The sequence below is a fragment of the Gossypium hirsutum genome, chromosome D12, assembly GCF_007990345.1.
Source record: "Gossypium hirsutum isolate 1008001.06 chromosome D12, Gossypium_hirsutum_v2.1, whole genome shotgun sequence".
Taxonomy (NCBI): Eukaryota; Viridiplantae; Streptophyta; class Magnoliopsida; order Malvales; family Malvaceae; genus Gossypium; species Gossypium hirsutum.
Window position 1 is genome coordinate 25276645 of NC_053448.1, and position 16536 is coordinate 25293180.

Here is a 16536-nt window from a genome sequence, read left to right on the forward strand (position 1 = left end):
CTAATCCAATACAGCGAACCAAACGTGCTCTAAAGGACAAAACGAGTGATCATACCAAACAAAAACAAACAAACAAACAAACCAGTTACAGGTCTGTGTGCGTGTGTGGGAAGGAACCAGCTGAATTGACTGTTTCTAATCCAGTTGGATCTTTTATCTGCTTTGTACTAGGTTGTATACTTGTAATTCTACTGGTAAATTTGAATAAGGATTTAACCATAATCAACTCTAACCCTTTTCTTTAGTTAACCCCTACCCTACTGAACCCTTTAAATTGGACTCCTCCTCCCCTTCCTTTCTCATCAACCTTGGCTTTGGCGCTCAATTTCAACTTTGAAAACTCCAATTCACTTCTCACTCGTTTTCTTTTCCTTTCATTTCTTTTGCTTCTTTTTACAACACCAAAAGCGATTGTTTCGGAGACATACTGGATAACACTGCAAAACAAAAGTCTTACTGTATTTCTTTATTGTCACTTTGTTTTTAGAAAGAACAAGATATGGCGGCAAACGGAACCGGATTGCCAATGGCAAGGAAGCCGTTGGCGAAGATTGTTACGGATGATAAGCAGGGAAACGGGATGTGTCACGATGATAGTGCAAAAGGCGTTAAGGCTCAGACTATTGATGAGCTTCACTTTTTGCAAAAGAAGAGATCTGCGCCAACTACGCCTCTCGAAGGGAACCAGGGTGCCTTCGCTAGCTTGCCCGACGACGAGCGCCGCAGGCAGCAGCTTCAGTCCATCAGGTACTCATGCAACTGCTCTCCAACACTTAAATTATTTTCTTATCATCCTAAAGAATTAAGATGGTTATTTAAAAAATAGTAGTAATATGAAGATCATCTTAGGGGGACACACAGCGATCAGTGATTTTGTTTTTAATTGAGTTTTTAAACAGTGCATCTTTGGCGTCGCTGACGAGAGGGACAGGCCCCAAGGTGGTAAGGGGAGATCCAGCAGCGAAGAGTAGTCAAGCGGTGGAGCATGTGGCGCACCGCCACCACCACCACGTGGAAGCACCCGCCATCAGCGTCAGTGACGACAGTTCTTTGAAATTCACCCATGTTTTATACAACCTCTCCCCTGCAGGTATACATAACATCACATGATAAAGTAACATAACGTTATGTAAAAAAAAAATGGGTATTGTTTGTGTGCAGAGTTGTACGAGCAGGCTGTAAAGTATGAGAAAGGGTCTTTTATCACGTCGTCAGGTGCATTAGCCACCTTGTCAGGAGCCAAGACGGGGCGGTCTCCGAGAGATAAGAGGGTTGTTATGGATGACACCACCCAAAATGAGCTTTGGTGGGGAAGGTAAGTGTATGTATAACTGTAATGAATTATAGAAAAATTGAAGGAACAATTGAGGGGAATTGCATGGCAGGGGCTCACCCAACATTGAGATGGACGAGCATACCTTTCTTGTTAACAGGGAAAGAGCTGTTGATTACTTGAATTCCCTCGACAAGGTCAACTTTTTTTTTTCTTTTAAAACTTTATTTCATTTAATAATAATAACTGTAATGAAATCTGATTGATGGTAATTGGATGTATATGATTATCCAGGTTTTTGTGAATGATCAATTCCTAAACTGGGATCCACAGAACAGAATTAAAGTACGGATTGTCTCTGCTAGAGCTTATCATTCATTGTTCATGCACAACATGTAAGTAAAAGCTAAGAAATTTAAAAAATATATGTGCATCATTTGTTGAGTTCTATGATTCAAATAGAAGAACCCCATGGAGGAATTAAGATAGAAAAGGTTGGTAAAAGCTCTAGTGTAGAAATGGATGAATTGTGGGGTGGTTGGCAGGTGTATCCGACCCACTGATGAAGAGCTGGAGAATTTCGGTACTCCGGACTTCACCATATACAACGCCGGACAGTTCCCTTGTAATCGTTATACACACTACATGACATCTTCCACTAGCATAGACCTTAATCTTGCTAGGAAGGAAATGGTCATCCTTGGCACTCAATATGCCGGGGAGATGAAGAAGGGTCTTTTCAGTGTCATGCATTATCTCATGCCTAAGCGTCAAATCCTCTCCTTGCATTCTGGCTGCAATATGGGAATAGATGGAGATGTTGCCCTCTTCTTCGGACTGTCAGGTATGTAGTGTCATCGGTTCAAGGTCTTAGTCCTTACTTTGTTCTTGAAGCCTTAATAAACTTGTTTTGGAAGAAAAGGATTTAAGTCACTCATGTGTTTAGTTGGATAACTTTCTTAATAGGTACTGGCAAGACTACGCTGTCTACTGATCACAACCGGTATCTGATCGGAGATGATGAGCACTGTTGGAGTGACTATGGCGTGTCAAACATTGAAGGAGGTTGCTATGCCAAGTGCATTGATCTTTCCAGGGAGAAGGAGCCTGATATCTGGAACGCCATTAAGTTTGGCACTGGTGAAAATTCTTTGTGCTCTTTTTTTTCCAGGCTATGTTTTACTGGAATACAGTTGTGGTGCTTGGTTTCATTCTTTTAATTCCTTTGTTTCTGCAGTTTTGGAAAATGTAGTGTTTGATGAACATATAAGAGAGGTTGAGTACGGGGATAAATCGGTTACAGGTATATATATTATGAACAATTTGGGAGTGAAAAAAAGAAAATTCCTTGATGTCAAACAATTTGGCAGGGAAATCATTTTTACACATCATATTACAACCATTTCCATTTCTTGCAGAGAACACTCGAGCAGCATATCCTATCGAATACATTCCCAATGCCAAGTTACCGTGCATTGGACCACACCCAAAGAATGTCATCCTTTTGGCATGCGATGCCTTCGGTGTCCTTCCGCCTGTGAGCAAGCTGAACCTGGCACAAACCATGTACCATTTCATTAGTGGCTACACCGCTCTGGTACGTTTCCATGCCCAACTAAAAAAGGCTTGAAGCCCCTGAACTTGTCTGATGATGATGCATAACCATATAGGTGGCTGGCACAGAAGATGGTATTAAGGAGCCGACAGCTACATTCTCAGCTTGCTTTGGGGCAGCATTTATCATGTTGCATCCTACAAAGTATGCAGCCATGCTTGCTGAGAAAATGCAAAAGCATGGAGCAACAGGATGGCTTGTCAACACCGGCTGGTCTGGTGGAAGGTAAATTGCTTTTTATTGGAAACCCTTTTTTGGGATAACATCCAACACTAATTCCTGGAACTGTTGATTTTCTTTTACAGCTATGGCTCTGGAAACCGTATCAAATTAGCCTACACCCGAAAAATCATCGATGCTATTCACTCCGGTAGCCTCTTGAATGCAACTTATGAGAAAATCGATGTGTTCGGGCTAGAGATCCCCACTGAGATCGAGGGAGTGCCTTCGGAAATCCTGCGTCCAGAGAACACTGTAAGCTATATCCGTTCTTCAACCTTGTAGAGCATAATGTTGGCCCTACCTTATTCTTTATTAGTGATGATAGCTTGAATTGTCTCTGAATGCTGATGTATTTTGATTCATGGATTGCAGTGGGGTGACAAGAAGGCATACAAAAACACATTGTTGAAATTAGGTTGTCTGTTCAAGAACAACTTTGAGACCTTCACAAATTACAAGATTGGCAAGGACACCAAGCTGACTCAAGAGATCTTAGCAGCCGGTCCAAACTTTTAATTCAAGAACCAATAACGTTGCGAATAAACTGATGGAAAGTGACACAAATAAGGGTTTTTGTTTGCAATATTAAATGTAGTCCTGAGTTTAATTCTTATGTAAAATGGTTTCTTTACATGTGGAACTAAAAGCTTGAATATAAGTCACATCTTAATAATAATAGTTCAATTTACTATGATATTTATAATTAAAGATTAGTGGTATTTACTCTTTCATAATTTTAATGCAAAATTTTTTAAAAATCATGAAAATTAATTTTAAGAAGGAAACAGAAAAAAACAGAGAACAGAAAAGCAAACGTTGCGTGGTGGGTGTCAAGTAGAGCTTGATTGCGTAACCAACGAAACGAAAAGAGATGTAAACGTCAATCAATTATTTTAATTTAATTTTTAATAATAATAAAAAAAGAATGTAAAACTATAAATATAGAAGCCATTATTTTTACGATGCCATTGTGTTACTACCGTCAGCATCTCCAAAAGAAGAGAAAAAGGCAGGTTTTTGCTGCTCCGCCAGAAGAAATGGGTCTTTCTTCCTCTTCCATTACCAAGGATCCTCCTGCTACTCCTTCCTGGTTCACTCCCGAGAGGTATTCTTCCTTTGTTTAAAAAAAAAAAATCTTTATTAAACTGTTTTATCCGGAAATTATGCTTGTTCTTCAATTTAGCTGAATTCAATTGCTTGTTAAGGCTGATTCTGAATGCAGTTTGGGTTTATGAAAGAAGAGTTAGGTCTAGGTTGAACTTCTTTCAGTTGTCTCTTTTATTTTTTTGTTTTAATAGAGATGTTAATTCCTGATTTATATTATTATTATTATTATTATTTTGCAGGTTATTGATTCTATTTTGTGTAATTAACATGATAAATTATGTTGATCAAGGAGTAATAGCGAGTAATGGTGTGAATGGGAGTATTAGGACTTGTGATGACAAGGGAATTTGCACATCTGGTAGTGGAATTCAGTAAGATTTCACTTAACATTGTTTGTTTGTTTTGCTGCGCACATTCAGCTTTCGTAAGATCTTGTTTATTGCTTAGTATTTGTTTTAATTGTCTTGCTGAAAGATGTTTGCTTGCAGGGGGGAGTTTGACTTGACTAACTTTCAAGATGGTCTCTTATCATCTGCATTCATGGTCGGACTTCTTGTGGCGTCCCCAATATTTGCCTCTTTAACAAAGAGGTGAATTACCTTTCATGGTTCTTTTCATTCTGTACCTTTAAAAATTTTCAAAAATTTCAAACTGGCATTTTTGTTAGTAGCACTGCGATGTTAAATACTACTTAAATCTTATTGTTTTGATTGTTTAGCTACCGTTGTATTTTTGGCTGTTAATTACATGTCAATTTGGTTGATAATGTTAGTTGATTTATATGATTTCAGCCACCATCCTTTTAGGCTTATTGGAGTTGGATTATCTGTTTGGACCTTAGCTGCAGCTGGATGTGGTAGTGCATTTTCCTTTTGGTTTATTGCAATATGCCGCATGTAAGTGTAGCATTCTCAATACACTCTGGGAATTGGTTGTAGTTCAATCTTACTAAACTAGTTTCTTATGCTACATTGTACCTTTTTTTTTTGTTTGTGTGTGTTTGTTTTTTAATTGTTGCTCTGTCTTTGATGTTTTAGGTTGGTTGGTGTTGGGGAAGCTTCCTTCATAAGTCTTGCAGCTCCATTTATTGACGACAGTGCTCCCGTTTCTCAGGTTCATTTATTTTATTTATTCTTTAACTTCAGAACTATATCTTCATGCCCGGACTACACGATCATGATAATCCACTGTAATACTCCAGAAAACAGCCTGGCTTGCGATGTTTTATATCTGCATACCTACAGGAATTGCTGTTGGATATGTTTATGGTGGATTTGTAAGTTTGTATATCCCTTCCTTTTTTTTCTCACTAACTATAACTGTTGCTTTTACGTTGAGGAAGTGATTCCTAGACCATATCACTTGGTGGTTCCCTCTGTATTGTCTAGATAGTCTGCAGGATGCTTGATGATTAATCATAAACTGTCTGCTTATCATATAGGTTGGGAGCCAGTTTAACTGGCGCTATGCTTTCTGGGGAGAGGCATTATTAATGCTTCCATTCGCGGTTTTTGGCTTTGCGTTTGAACCATTACAGTTGAAAGGTATTTGTTTATATGCGTCGTCTGCATTCCAGAGTTTTATGTCTTATTATCTCACAACAATTTAAGTGTTGAACATCTGCATTACTGAACTTTAAATAATAAGTTTCTGTCCTGTTGGATCAAAGAAAGTGTTTAAATTTATTGAGACAGTTTCTTCTGTAATTGATGGTACATGTTCCTTATCATTCTTCTTTTTGTATCAACTGGTTCCACTATTTAGTGACAAGTTGCTTGCAATAGTGGGGTGAGAAACACATGCTATGCGTGTATGTCACAGTAAATATTTGAATATGAATGGACAGACTAGAAAGGAAGTCTTAGGTCCTCCCTTTAACAAGTAAAAGAGCTTGTTTTTAGCAAAATCAGACAAATTGAAAGAGAACTAAAAAGGGAAGCATTTTTCAGATAAAATAGATTAAATCAAAGAACTTCTGTGACTGTTTAACTCCTAATGTTCTTGCATAATCTTTTTATTCATATCATCCAAAGAAACTTAAGGTTTTTATACTCTAGTTCCAACACCTGTAGTTTGTTGTTCCCATAAATGTCATTTCACTTGTGACTAAATATTTAAACCACCTTCTAGCATGTATAATCACTAATGCAAATATGGTGATCATTAGGGCGTGCATGTAATTTGGTTGGTTTAACTTGTTGCTAACTGAAATCAAGCAGAATGTAGTTGATTTTGATTTAAACTGAAACAAAAGGGTGGGTTTCTAAACCTAAACAGAACTCAACTAAAACTTATGGTTTCAGTCAAAATTAGACCAGAAAATTTTCACATACACATTACTTAGAATCGAACAAAAAAAAAAAAAAAGAAGAAGCAAAATGATTCATAAGTTTGTTTCTTGTAATAAGCTGGCCTACCAGCAGTTAAGTTTCCTTTTTTTCTCTAAGGAACTCATGTTATTTTAAGTCTAGCCTATCATAGTTGCAGATTCAGAGGCATCAAAATTACATGATCATATTTTGGTTGGAGCTGACAGTATGAGTGTAGATGAATTCAAGAAAACTTCAAAGTGAGTTGTTAAGTCCTGCTTTCTATTGCAACAGCATTCCTTATAATGGTGCAAGCTGGTTCCAAATAATGTTTACTCACAAACCTTTATTCGCAATCAGAAATTTTACAAAAGAAATTAGAGAAGAGTCATCAAAGAAGAAAGATTAAAGGAACTATAATTAGGTAGTAAGGCTTTAGGATTCTAGTTGCATGAAGAATGTTGGACACATTTGGGTCACCATCCTTCTCCATACGGTACCCAACAGGAACAATAGGCCTCTAGTCAGAAAGTGGGAAATGTGGGAATTACAGCTATGACTTGGGAGATAATGAAAATCTGAGCACATGTAAAATGCAGGCTGCAGGAAATAGGCTGATTGATGTAGTTTTGAAAGTGGTTTATGTGGCTTTGGTTGAAACAACTATATTGCATCCTGTAAAAACACACATAAAATAAGATTAATTTTATGGATGTATAAAAACTTTCTCTATATGTTAATAATATTTATGATTCATTCCATTCCATATCATGATTAAGGACTGAAACATTTCTTTGGCAGGTCAGTAAACATTCACAATATCTTGAATCAATTTTCTCAGTTTGCAAAAGATATGAAAGCGCTTTTGGTGGACAAAGTTTATGCTGTAAATATTTTTGGTATTTTTCTTGGCACCCTTAACATCTATTTCAGAAATGCTCTTAGAAAACAAAATCCAATAAGATGCTACATGAGTTTTTCTTTTTCGGTCACGATTTTTCTCTTGGATATTTCCAAGACAATCTATAAAATATGTGATTTTTATTTTCTTATTAATTCTTTGTAGCTAAGTTTGTTTCATGTGTGATTGTTTTGGCTTGTAAAGAATGACTACTAACATTTTCTCCAGCAGGTTACATAGCATACAACTTCATCATTGGAGCATACTCATATTGGGGGCCAAAGGCTGGTTATAATATTTATCATATGGTACAATTTCTGACGAATTACATGCACTATGTTTTCTATCAAAATCTTTTCCTGTTAGAATTTTCTTTTCGGCATCACAATGAATCATATGAACTGTTTCTGACAACTTACTTGCCTTCTATAGAAAACTCTTAGGATTTTCTTTTTGAGACCATAAAGAATTATTATTCCCTACTGTTCGGTGCTGTAATCATTTTAGTTGTGATTTTTGCAGGAGAATGCAGATATGATGTTTGGAGGGATTACAATTGTTTGTGGGATTTTAGTAACATTATCTGGTGGCTTCATACTAGATCGCTTGAGTGCTTCGATATATAAAGCTTTTATTGTGAGTTTTATTTCTCCTTGATGATGTTGTATGTGAATGGTATTTTCTAACTTGCTTATTTGGAACAAAAAGATCCATTCACTTCCTTTCGTTTGGATATGACAAAGTAAGTCAATAAAGTGTAAGTTTTGGAGAAATTAATTAAAAACTAAGTGTTATTCTTTGTTATTTTGCCTAATACAACCTCTGATTAATAATAAATAACAGATGGATATAGAATTTTGGTAATGTAAAATTACCTCTTTCACTATTACTTATTTAAATCCAGACTACTAAAGAAAAATTGCAACCAGAAAAAGAAAAGGAGGAAAAACATGATAGTGACTTTAACTGGTAAAGAGACAGACAAACTAATGTTTGTGATTTCCATAGTTGAAACTAACAATCAGCTATGAATTTTAGTCTGAAATTTGTCTCATTTTTGCTTTCTGTTTATAACATTATTTATGGCTTACTTTCTTCTAAAACAGCTTCTTTCTGGGGCAACGTGTCTGGGTGCAATATTTTGCTTTCTTGCCTTCTGTCTCAGGAGCTTGTATGGTTTCATAGTTTTTTTCGCATTGGGTGAAATTTTTTGTTTTTGCAACACAGGTAAAATAGAAAATTGGAGTGTGTTAGATTTATGATATTATTTTTCTCCAAATTATTATGTACTTGTATTTCTTGAGATGTAGTAACTCTCTGCCCCTTTTTCAACTAGCTTCATTCAGTAAAAGATACAAAAGGGGGATTTAATTGGAAGTTATGCCTTGAGTTTTACCAACTTGCTTCACTGCAGCTATAGCATATTTTGTGGAAGTTGAACTACATTTTTTATTTAATAATAGAAAGAGCTTTTCTGATCCATTATTGTCTCTTTAGTGAATACATTGACGCTTGAGCAATATTTTTCGATTTTGGACTAATATTATCTTGAAATATTTATCCAATTCTACTATATTAATGGTGTTACTTTCTCATCATACATTGATTTTCCAGGCTCCAGTGAATTACGTGAGTCTCCATTGTGTCAAACCAAGTTTGAGACCATTATCTATGGCCATCTCTACCGTCTCAATTCACATCTTTGGTGATGTGCCTTCCTCACCACTTATGGGGGTCCTCCAGGTGCTTTTTTAAAAATATATATATGAGCTTGCACAGTCACATGTGTTTTGATGTGGTAGATGTTTATTTACATCGATATGCTGTTTCATGTATTTTGCTTTGAAAAAAGTTTTCCTGCTAACTTTGAACACAATTTCCAAAATCTTTCAGCTTTTAAAATGTTCTTAATTCTAAACGTAATTTTCAATCGATTAGAATGCAGTATGCTTTGCAGTTGTCCTTCAAATTTTTGGGAAACAAAATTCACAATATCTCGTCTATCCATATTACTTAAACTTGGGTGTTTTAGACTCAGGTATGCGTGTACAATATGAATATTTTCAAATTTCTTTTTCTTAAGATTTCCATGTATTTGGAGGGTCTTTGGAGGATTATATCCTCGTACTCATGTCTGGATATGTATCAAATATAGATGTCTGACATGGATACTTCAAGAAAGATGAAGAGTCATAGCAATATAGCTCGCTATTTTCGAAAAATACTATCAACTACTAAAAAGTTTTAGGTTGAAAAATTGATTCTTGGATCTTGCATAGATTTCAATGTTGAATAAATTTATAAATGAAATCATAGCAAGTTAGTGAAGTATGAAAATGAAACTATATATAGATTCTGGAAAATTAATTTGCCCATTTCTAATGGATTTTTTTGTTGTGTTAAATGGCAAACCCTTTATCTTTGCCTTATTACCTACCTTTTATCTCTATTTAAAGCATGTCTAACAATCACTTTAGGAGAACTGGATGCAGGAACTTGAACATACTTCATTTTCTTTCAGTTTCAATTAAGGCTCTTATGAACCATGAAATGTCTATAAATCTATCTATGTATATATATATTTTTTAGAGCCTTGTTTGTGACTGGCGATGATGTTTTGGAGCAGGATAATATTAACAATTGGAGGGCAAGTGCACTTATTTTGACTTCTATTCTCTTTCTTGCTGCTGGGATTTGGTTTATAGGTGAGTAATTATAAGTTCTTCACATTGTTTCTGGAAGATCTGATGATATATATACATATATATATTTCTTTTTTTGAGGTAGTGAAACCTCCTTTAAGCATGCAAATATACTCAAAGCTACCAACGATGCAGGACTCGTCCAAGTGATACTGATTAATAATATGTTCGTATTTGTTTATAAAAATAAAAAAGGACTTGTGATTTGTTTGTCAAGATATCGGAGAACATTTTATCTTGAGAAATAAAGCATGATGCAGCTATATTTCCTTTACCGAAACATGATAGCCTGATAAAAACCCTGAACTTTTCCGATATCTTTGTTACTTTAAAAAAGACTATTATTGTTTCTCTTTGGCAGGTGTTTCTCTACATAGTGACGATGCATCTAATGACAGAAGTGAAAGTCAAGTCTGTACAGTCACAGTAGACAATGGAACACCATTGCTTTATGGAAATGGGGATGAAAGTTCTTACGAAGCCTAAGTTCAGACCTAAATGCAGGCTATCAGATGTAAATATATATATTGTTGCAACTGTTATTTTTCCCAGTTGTAAGAAGGTTGCAGATTTATTTAGGTTAGTTTGTCTTCATGCAGTCTCTGCAATCAGTAATGGGAGCAAAATGACAGATTTTGGTTGCATCCCCCAATGTACAAAGGCATTCTGCATTCGTGACGGTGAGATCGCGTGTAATGAATCATGTGAAGATAAACTTTCAATATAGGTCGATCTCTGGGAAGGTACAGAGAAAAAGAAAGAGATGATACCGAAGGTATTTGATGTTGTGGAACTTACTGCATCAACTAATATCTTTGTCACATGCACATTATTTGCAGATTGTATTGTGAATGGTATTTAGATTGGAGCTTCAAAATTTGATCAACCTCATTTGCTTTGTTGGTTGAAGTAATGGCTGCAATTCAAGGAAGACTGCTGTCTTCTTCTTTTTAGTGTTTCAGTTTGATATCTGACTAAACTTGCTGAAAATTCCATTTTAATTTCCTAAAAGAGAAAAAAAGGACCTTTTTTCCTCATTGGAAATGAACTTAATTCTGGCAGGAAAAAAAAATCCGACTATTTCTTCAATGTCTATAACTTATTTGTTTCATTCCCCCCCCCCCTATGGGGGTCTTAATTATCTATTAACTAGCATTGATCACCCCGCCAATGCTTGGGTCTTGGTTTTTATTTATTTAATAATAAAAGTTTAATTTAATTATATTAAATCATAATTATTCATTAAAATTTGTGTTAAGTATAAAAAAATTAATTTAGAATAATTGTTTTAATTAGGTACAATTCGTAAATAGATACATAAGCTGATATGTAAACCTAAATATTTAAATACATTATTTAAAAAAAAATCTTGATAAAGTTAAATACCATACTATAAAAAGAGTGACAATGTGGATTTGAGATTTTAAATTTATTAAAATTAATATAATAATAAAGTATTTTATTTTTTATTTTTTTGCTAATTACTGAGATATCTTTAAATGTCTACTTATTTCAAGTTTTTTATTAATTTGGTGTCATGAGTTAACCAAATATTAACTCATTATGAAATTAATAAAATATCCTCTCATATACAAATTATATTATATTTTTATATGGTGTTTTTTCTTTTTACATAATAAATCAATAAAAATTGATCATAAAGTGAATTGAACTTAAAATATTAAACAATTAATTTTATCATTGATTTTTATTCAAATTTTTTATAAATATATTTACTATAATTTTTCATCCAGATTATGATGTGCTATAAATATAGTATTATTTGAAAGAAAAAATGTTTAAGTAATGAATCTTTCTCTAAATTGAATGTTAAGAGTTAAACCAGAATGTAGAAATTTGTAGAAACAAGGTTGAGAGGAAGAAAAGAAGAGAGAGAGAACTTAGAGGAGGAGAGGAAACTGTATAAAAATTGTACTGCTCGTTATTCTCCTTACATCCAGACAATATTTAAAAGGAAATAAAACAAACAATTGACAACTGTCCTGCCAAAATAACTAATCGTCAGTTACTTAAAAGATTAAAACGCATCGTTTTCATTAAGGTCGAAACGCTCCGTTTTGCTCCAAGCCAAATACGCATTGTTTTATTTTGTTCAGATTTTAGCTCATATAAACCACTCCCTTCCTGCAAAATATCCTTGTCCTTAAGGATTAAAATGAGGAAACTTGTTCTTGATCTGGTCAAAAGACTCCCAAGTTGCATCTTTTGAAAATGAGTTTGCCCATTTCACCAGGATTTTCGTGACTAAGTTATGGCCTCTCTTCACAATAAGTCTGTCCAACACTCGAATTGGTTCCTTAGTCCAAACTCCCTCAGCATCAATGACAGGTAAGGCTGCCTCAACTGGTGCGGACCCAACGTGCTTCTTAAGATGAGACACACGAAACGTGGGGTGTACTCTCAAACCAGAAGGAAGCTGAAGTCTGTAAGCTACCTTCCCTACTCGGGCTTCAACTGGGAAGGGTCCAAAGTACTTGGGGGAAAGTTTTTGATTGAGTATTTTTCTGAGTGCTGCCTATACGGCTGAAATCTCAAGTAGACCAAATCACTTGCCTTGAACTCTCTATCACTTCTATGCTTATCTGCTTGTTGTTTCATTTGATTCTGAGCTCGCTTCAAATGGAATTGGAGCATTTTTCGGGCTGCCTCTCTCTATTGTAGGTTTCGGTCCACATTAGGCACCAAGGAAGAATCAGCTAAGTAGGGAACGTGGTGAGGAAGAGGTTGGCCATACAAGGCCCCGTAGGGTATAGTGTCAACGACTGAGTGGTGAGTGGAATTATACCACCATTCTGCCATTGGAAGCCAATTCACCCATACATTCGGATGCTCCCCTGTCATGCACCTAAGGTAATCTTCAAGACACCTATTCAAAACCTCAGTTTGACCATCTGATTTGGGATAGTAAGCAGTGGATAGTTGCACTTTCGTACCAGCATGGTGGAAAAGGTCTTGACAAAAATAATTGATAAACACCCTACCTTTGTCTGAAATGGTTTAATCAGGTAGTCCATGGAGCTTGAATATATGAGTCATGTATTTCTTAGCCACGGTCGAAGTGGTATATGGATGGGATAAAGCCAAAATGTGTCATGTCTTGGTGAGCCTATCCACCACTACCTAGATGACGGACTTACCCTTCGACTTGGGAAGTCCTTCAATAAAATCCATATTGATAGATGACCAAGCTCTGTTTACTATAGGTAGTAGTTGCAGCAGACACGGTTTTGCTACTATTTCATTTTTGCACTTATGGTAGACAAAGCACTTTTTAACCCAACTTTTGATGTCCATAGTTAGTCCTTTCCAGTACAGTACTAATGACATTCTTTTCCTTATAGCCTGGATACCCAAATTACCCCTATGGCACTTGGATGAAAGTGTTGAAATAGTCCCCTTTTGATTGCTTCATATTTCCCTACCACTATCCTCCCATTTCTTCTTAAAAACCGCCTATCCCATATATATTTAGAATGTTAAGAAGATGGTTGTTGAACCTCTTCGCACAGCTTTTGTAGTAGGTTATCGGATGAATAAAGTGCTCGAACTTTATTCAACAATTCAGACACCACCGTGGAAATATTTAGCTGCCATATTTGACTCACTAGGAGAGACTTGTTTCTAAAAAGGGAGTTAGCTGCAACATTATTAGATCTTTTCCTATAGACAATTTCATAGTCATATCCCAGCATTTTTCCCACCCATTTTTGCTGAAATGGAGTAATGGCCTGTTGATCTGACAAAAACCTCAAGCTTTGGTGCTCTATCCTAATCTTGAAATGTCTCCCAACCAAATAAGCATGCCATTTTCTTACTGCCAATAGTACTGCTAGCATTTCTTTTTCGTAGATCGACAATGCTTGATGCCTCACACCCAGACCTTTGCTAAAATATGCCACTAGCTTCCCTTGTTGCTAAAGTACAGCTCCCACATTGAAACTTGAAGCATTTGTATCAACACAAAATTTTATCTGAAAGTCTGGAAGTGTAACAGCCCGATTTTTGACCCTAATCGGAACAGTGGTTTCGAGACCACAAATCCGAGTCTGAAAAATATTTTAATATTATTTTTGTGTTTATGATGTGTGAATTTAATTGTGTGAAAGTTTCGTGATTTAATTTTATTTTTTGTGTGATTAATTTGAGAAAAAAGGGTTTAATTGCGTAAAATGAAAATTTGATGGTTAAATATGAAAGTGCCTAATTGTTGTTGTCTTTATAATTTGGAGGTTTTATGTTGTAATTTAGCCAATAATAAAGATAGTGGATGGCATGATGGTTAATATATAGTTTTTATATATTAAATACAAAAGTTAAAATAATAAAAGTATAATATAATGTTATATTAAATAAACATAACTTAAAAAGCCATGTTTTTATCTTTCTTCAAATCGAAACAAAAAGAAAAGAAAAAGAAATAAGGAAGCTATGTATTCGGCACTTGTTCAAGCAATTTGAGGTATGTTTCGATTTCAGTTTTTAATGATTTTTATATTTTTGAGATGGTTGCTTCGAATACTACTCGACCCATGCTTGAATTTTTGAATTTGATGATGATTTTGTCTTTTTCCATTGTTGAAAGCTTGATATTTTGTTGTTAAATGATAGAAAATAAAAAATATGAAATGGATAAACATATGTTGTAATTGAATTTTTGATGATTTTGAGTAATTAAGGCTAAATTGCAAAAATAATGAATTGAGGGACTAAAATGTGAAATAAATGACATGCATAGACTTATATGAGCTTAGTGCATATTCGGACAAGCTATTGTGCAATGAAAGTTTGTTTATTTTGTATTTTGTGAAATAGGGACTAAATTGTAAAAAATGTGAAATGTTAGGGGCAAAAATGTAATTTTCCCATTTATGTGTTCTTAGACTAAATTGAATGAAAATATGTTTAAATGAGATTTATTTGAATATTTTTAGATTAAGAAACCAAGAAATCAGATTTAGATCGGGGGAAATCGAAAGTAGTTGAGTAGCCGATCTATTAGTCGACGACATCCGAGGTAAGTTATTAAGCATATATTTTGTATCGTTTTAAATAATCTTAGTATCTATGTAATTATGCTGAATTGAATGGTATATATATATACATGTAGTGATAAAATTATTGAAATAAGATGTATTGAGTTGTTGACTTTTGACACTAAGTGTGCGGGTATAAAAATTTATGATAATGAGATTAGCACTAAGTGTGCGAGTTTAATTGTAAAGCACTAAGTGTGCGAGATTGATTATTAAGCACTAAGTGTGTAAACTTATTCAATATTTTCGAATAACTATTAGTATTGAGTGTTCGACTTATTAAGTAATCATGATTAGTATAATGAGTAAATACTTGGAGTTCTTGAGTAATAACTGTTATGGTTGTATTCAAGGTTGAGCTTTGTAAGTATTAAACCTATGTGGTGATTATATTTGGAATCAAATATATAAGATAATTCTTTATATCACATGATGATGAAATGCATAATGTATTTGGCATTGTATTTAAATTTGAAGAAATGTTTATGGTTGAGTAATTATATTGATTTTAGTTAAATCATAGTATTAAGTTAATAATTATCTTATGATATGGTAAGCTAAAGGTAAGATGATTTAGTAGTATGAATTGGTTAAATATTATTTGAGATATCAAGTTAAATTGTAAAGTTTATTTGCTTGTAACTTACTAAGCTAAATTAGCTTACAATGTGTTGGATAATTGTTTTGATGTATAGATTTTGGTGATCGCTACGTGTTCGGGGATCGTCTGTGAAGCTTGTCACACTATCGTTTATATTTTGGTACTTTACTAAGTTGTTTTCGAATAAATGGCATGTATAGCGTAGTGGAAATGTTGATTTTGGAACCAATGTATGTAGGTGTAATTAATAGCCATGTGAAAATGGCTTATCTCTTTTGTTTTGAATTTGGTATTAATGCATATGCTTTAATGGTCTAAAATGTAGTATATGTTCATGTTATTTTGATGCTTAAATGCTGCCCAATTTGTTGTATATATACTGCTCAATTTGTTGCATATATGCTGTCCAATTTTTGATGCTTAAATGCTGCCCAATTTGTTGTATTTATGCTGCCCAAATTGTTGTATATATGCTGTCCAATTTTTGGTGTAAAAAATGCTGCTCAATTTGTTGTTTTTATGCTGCTCAAATTTTTGTATATATGCTGTCCAATTTTTGGTGTAAAAATGCTGCCCAAATTGTTGTATATATATGTTGTCCAAATTTTGGTGTGAAAATGCTGTCTTGTTTGGTATATAAATGCTGTCCAAATTGATGAATAAGAGCTGTCCAAACAGGGTAGATTACCTATGTTGTAATATGTAGTATAGTTAGTAAATTGAAATGAAATATGTGTACAAATAAATGTTTG

At 34.5% G+C, this 16536-nt stretch overlaps 1 protein-coding gene, 1 long non-coding RNA gene and 1 pseudogene across 2 annotated transcripts; all 3 read left to right on the forward strand.

Annotated features, from left to right (window-relative positions):
- The first annotated feature begins 248 nt into the window (after positions 1-248).
- Positions 249-3804, forward strand: LOC107945321 (phosphoenolpyruvate carboxykinase (ATP) 1). Its single transcript, XM_016879279.2, has 12 exons — positions 249-747; positions 900-1090; positions 1162-1315; positions 1386-1470; positions 1568-1668; positions 1819-2117; positions 2240-2413; positions 2511-2576; positions 2692-2870; positions 2944-3113; positions 3194-3362; positions 3483-3804. Exons 1-12 carry the CDS (start codon positions 500-502, stop codon positions 3624-3626), a joined length of 1980 nt encoding a protein of 659 aa, XP_016734768.2. The 5' UTR covers positions 249-499; the 3' UTR covers positions 3627-3804.
- A 114-nt stretch (positions 3805-3918) lies between these two features.
- Positions 3919-11096, forward strand: LOC107945322 (probable sphingolipid transporter spinster homolog 2; annotated as a pseudogene).
- A 1164-nt stretch (positions 11097-12260) lies between these two features.
- Positions 12261-16138, forward strand: LOC107945323 (uncharacterized). The gene is made up of 3 exons (XR_001696493.2): positions 12261-13000; positions 15082-15164; positions 15879-16138. It is a non-coding gene; the product is annotated as an uncharacterized lncRNA (long non-coding RNA).
- The last annotated feature ends 398 nt before the right edge of the window (positions 16139-16536 follow it).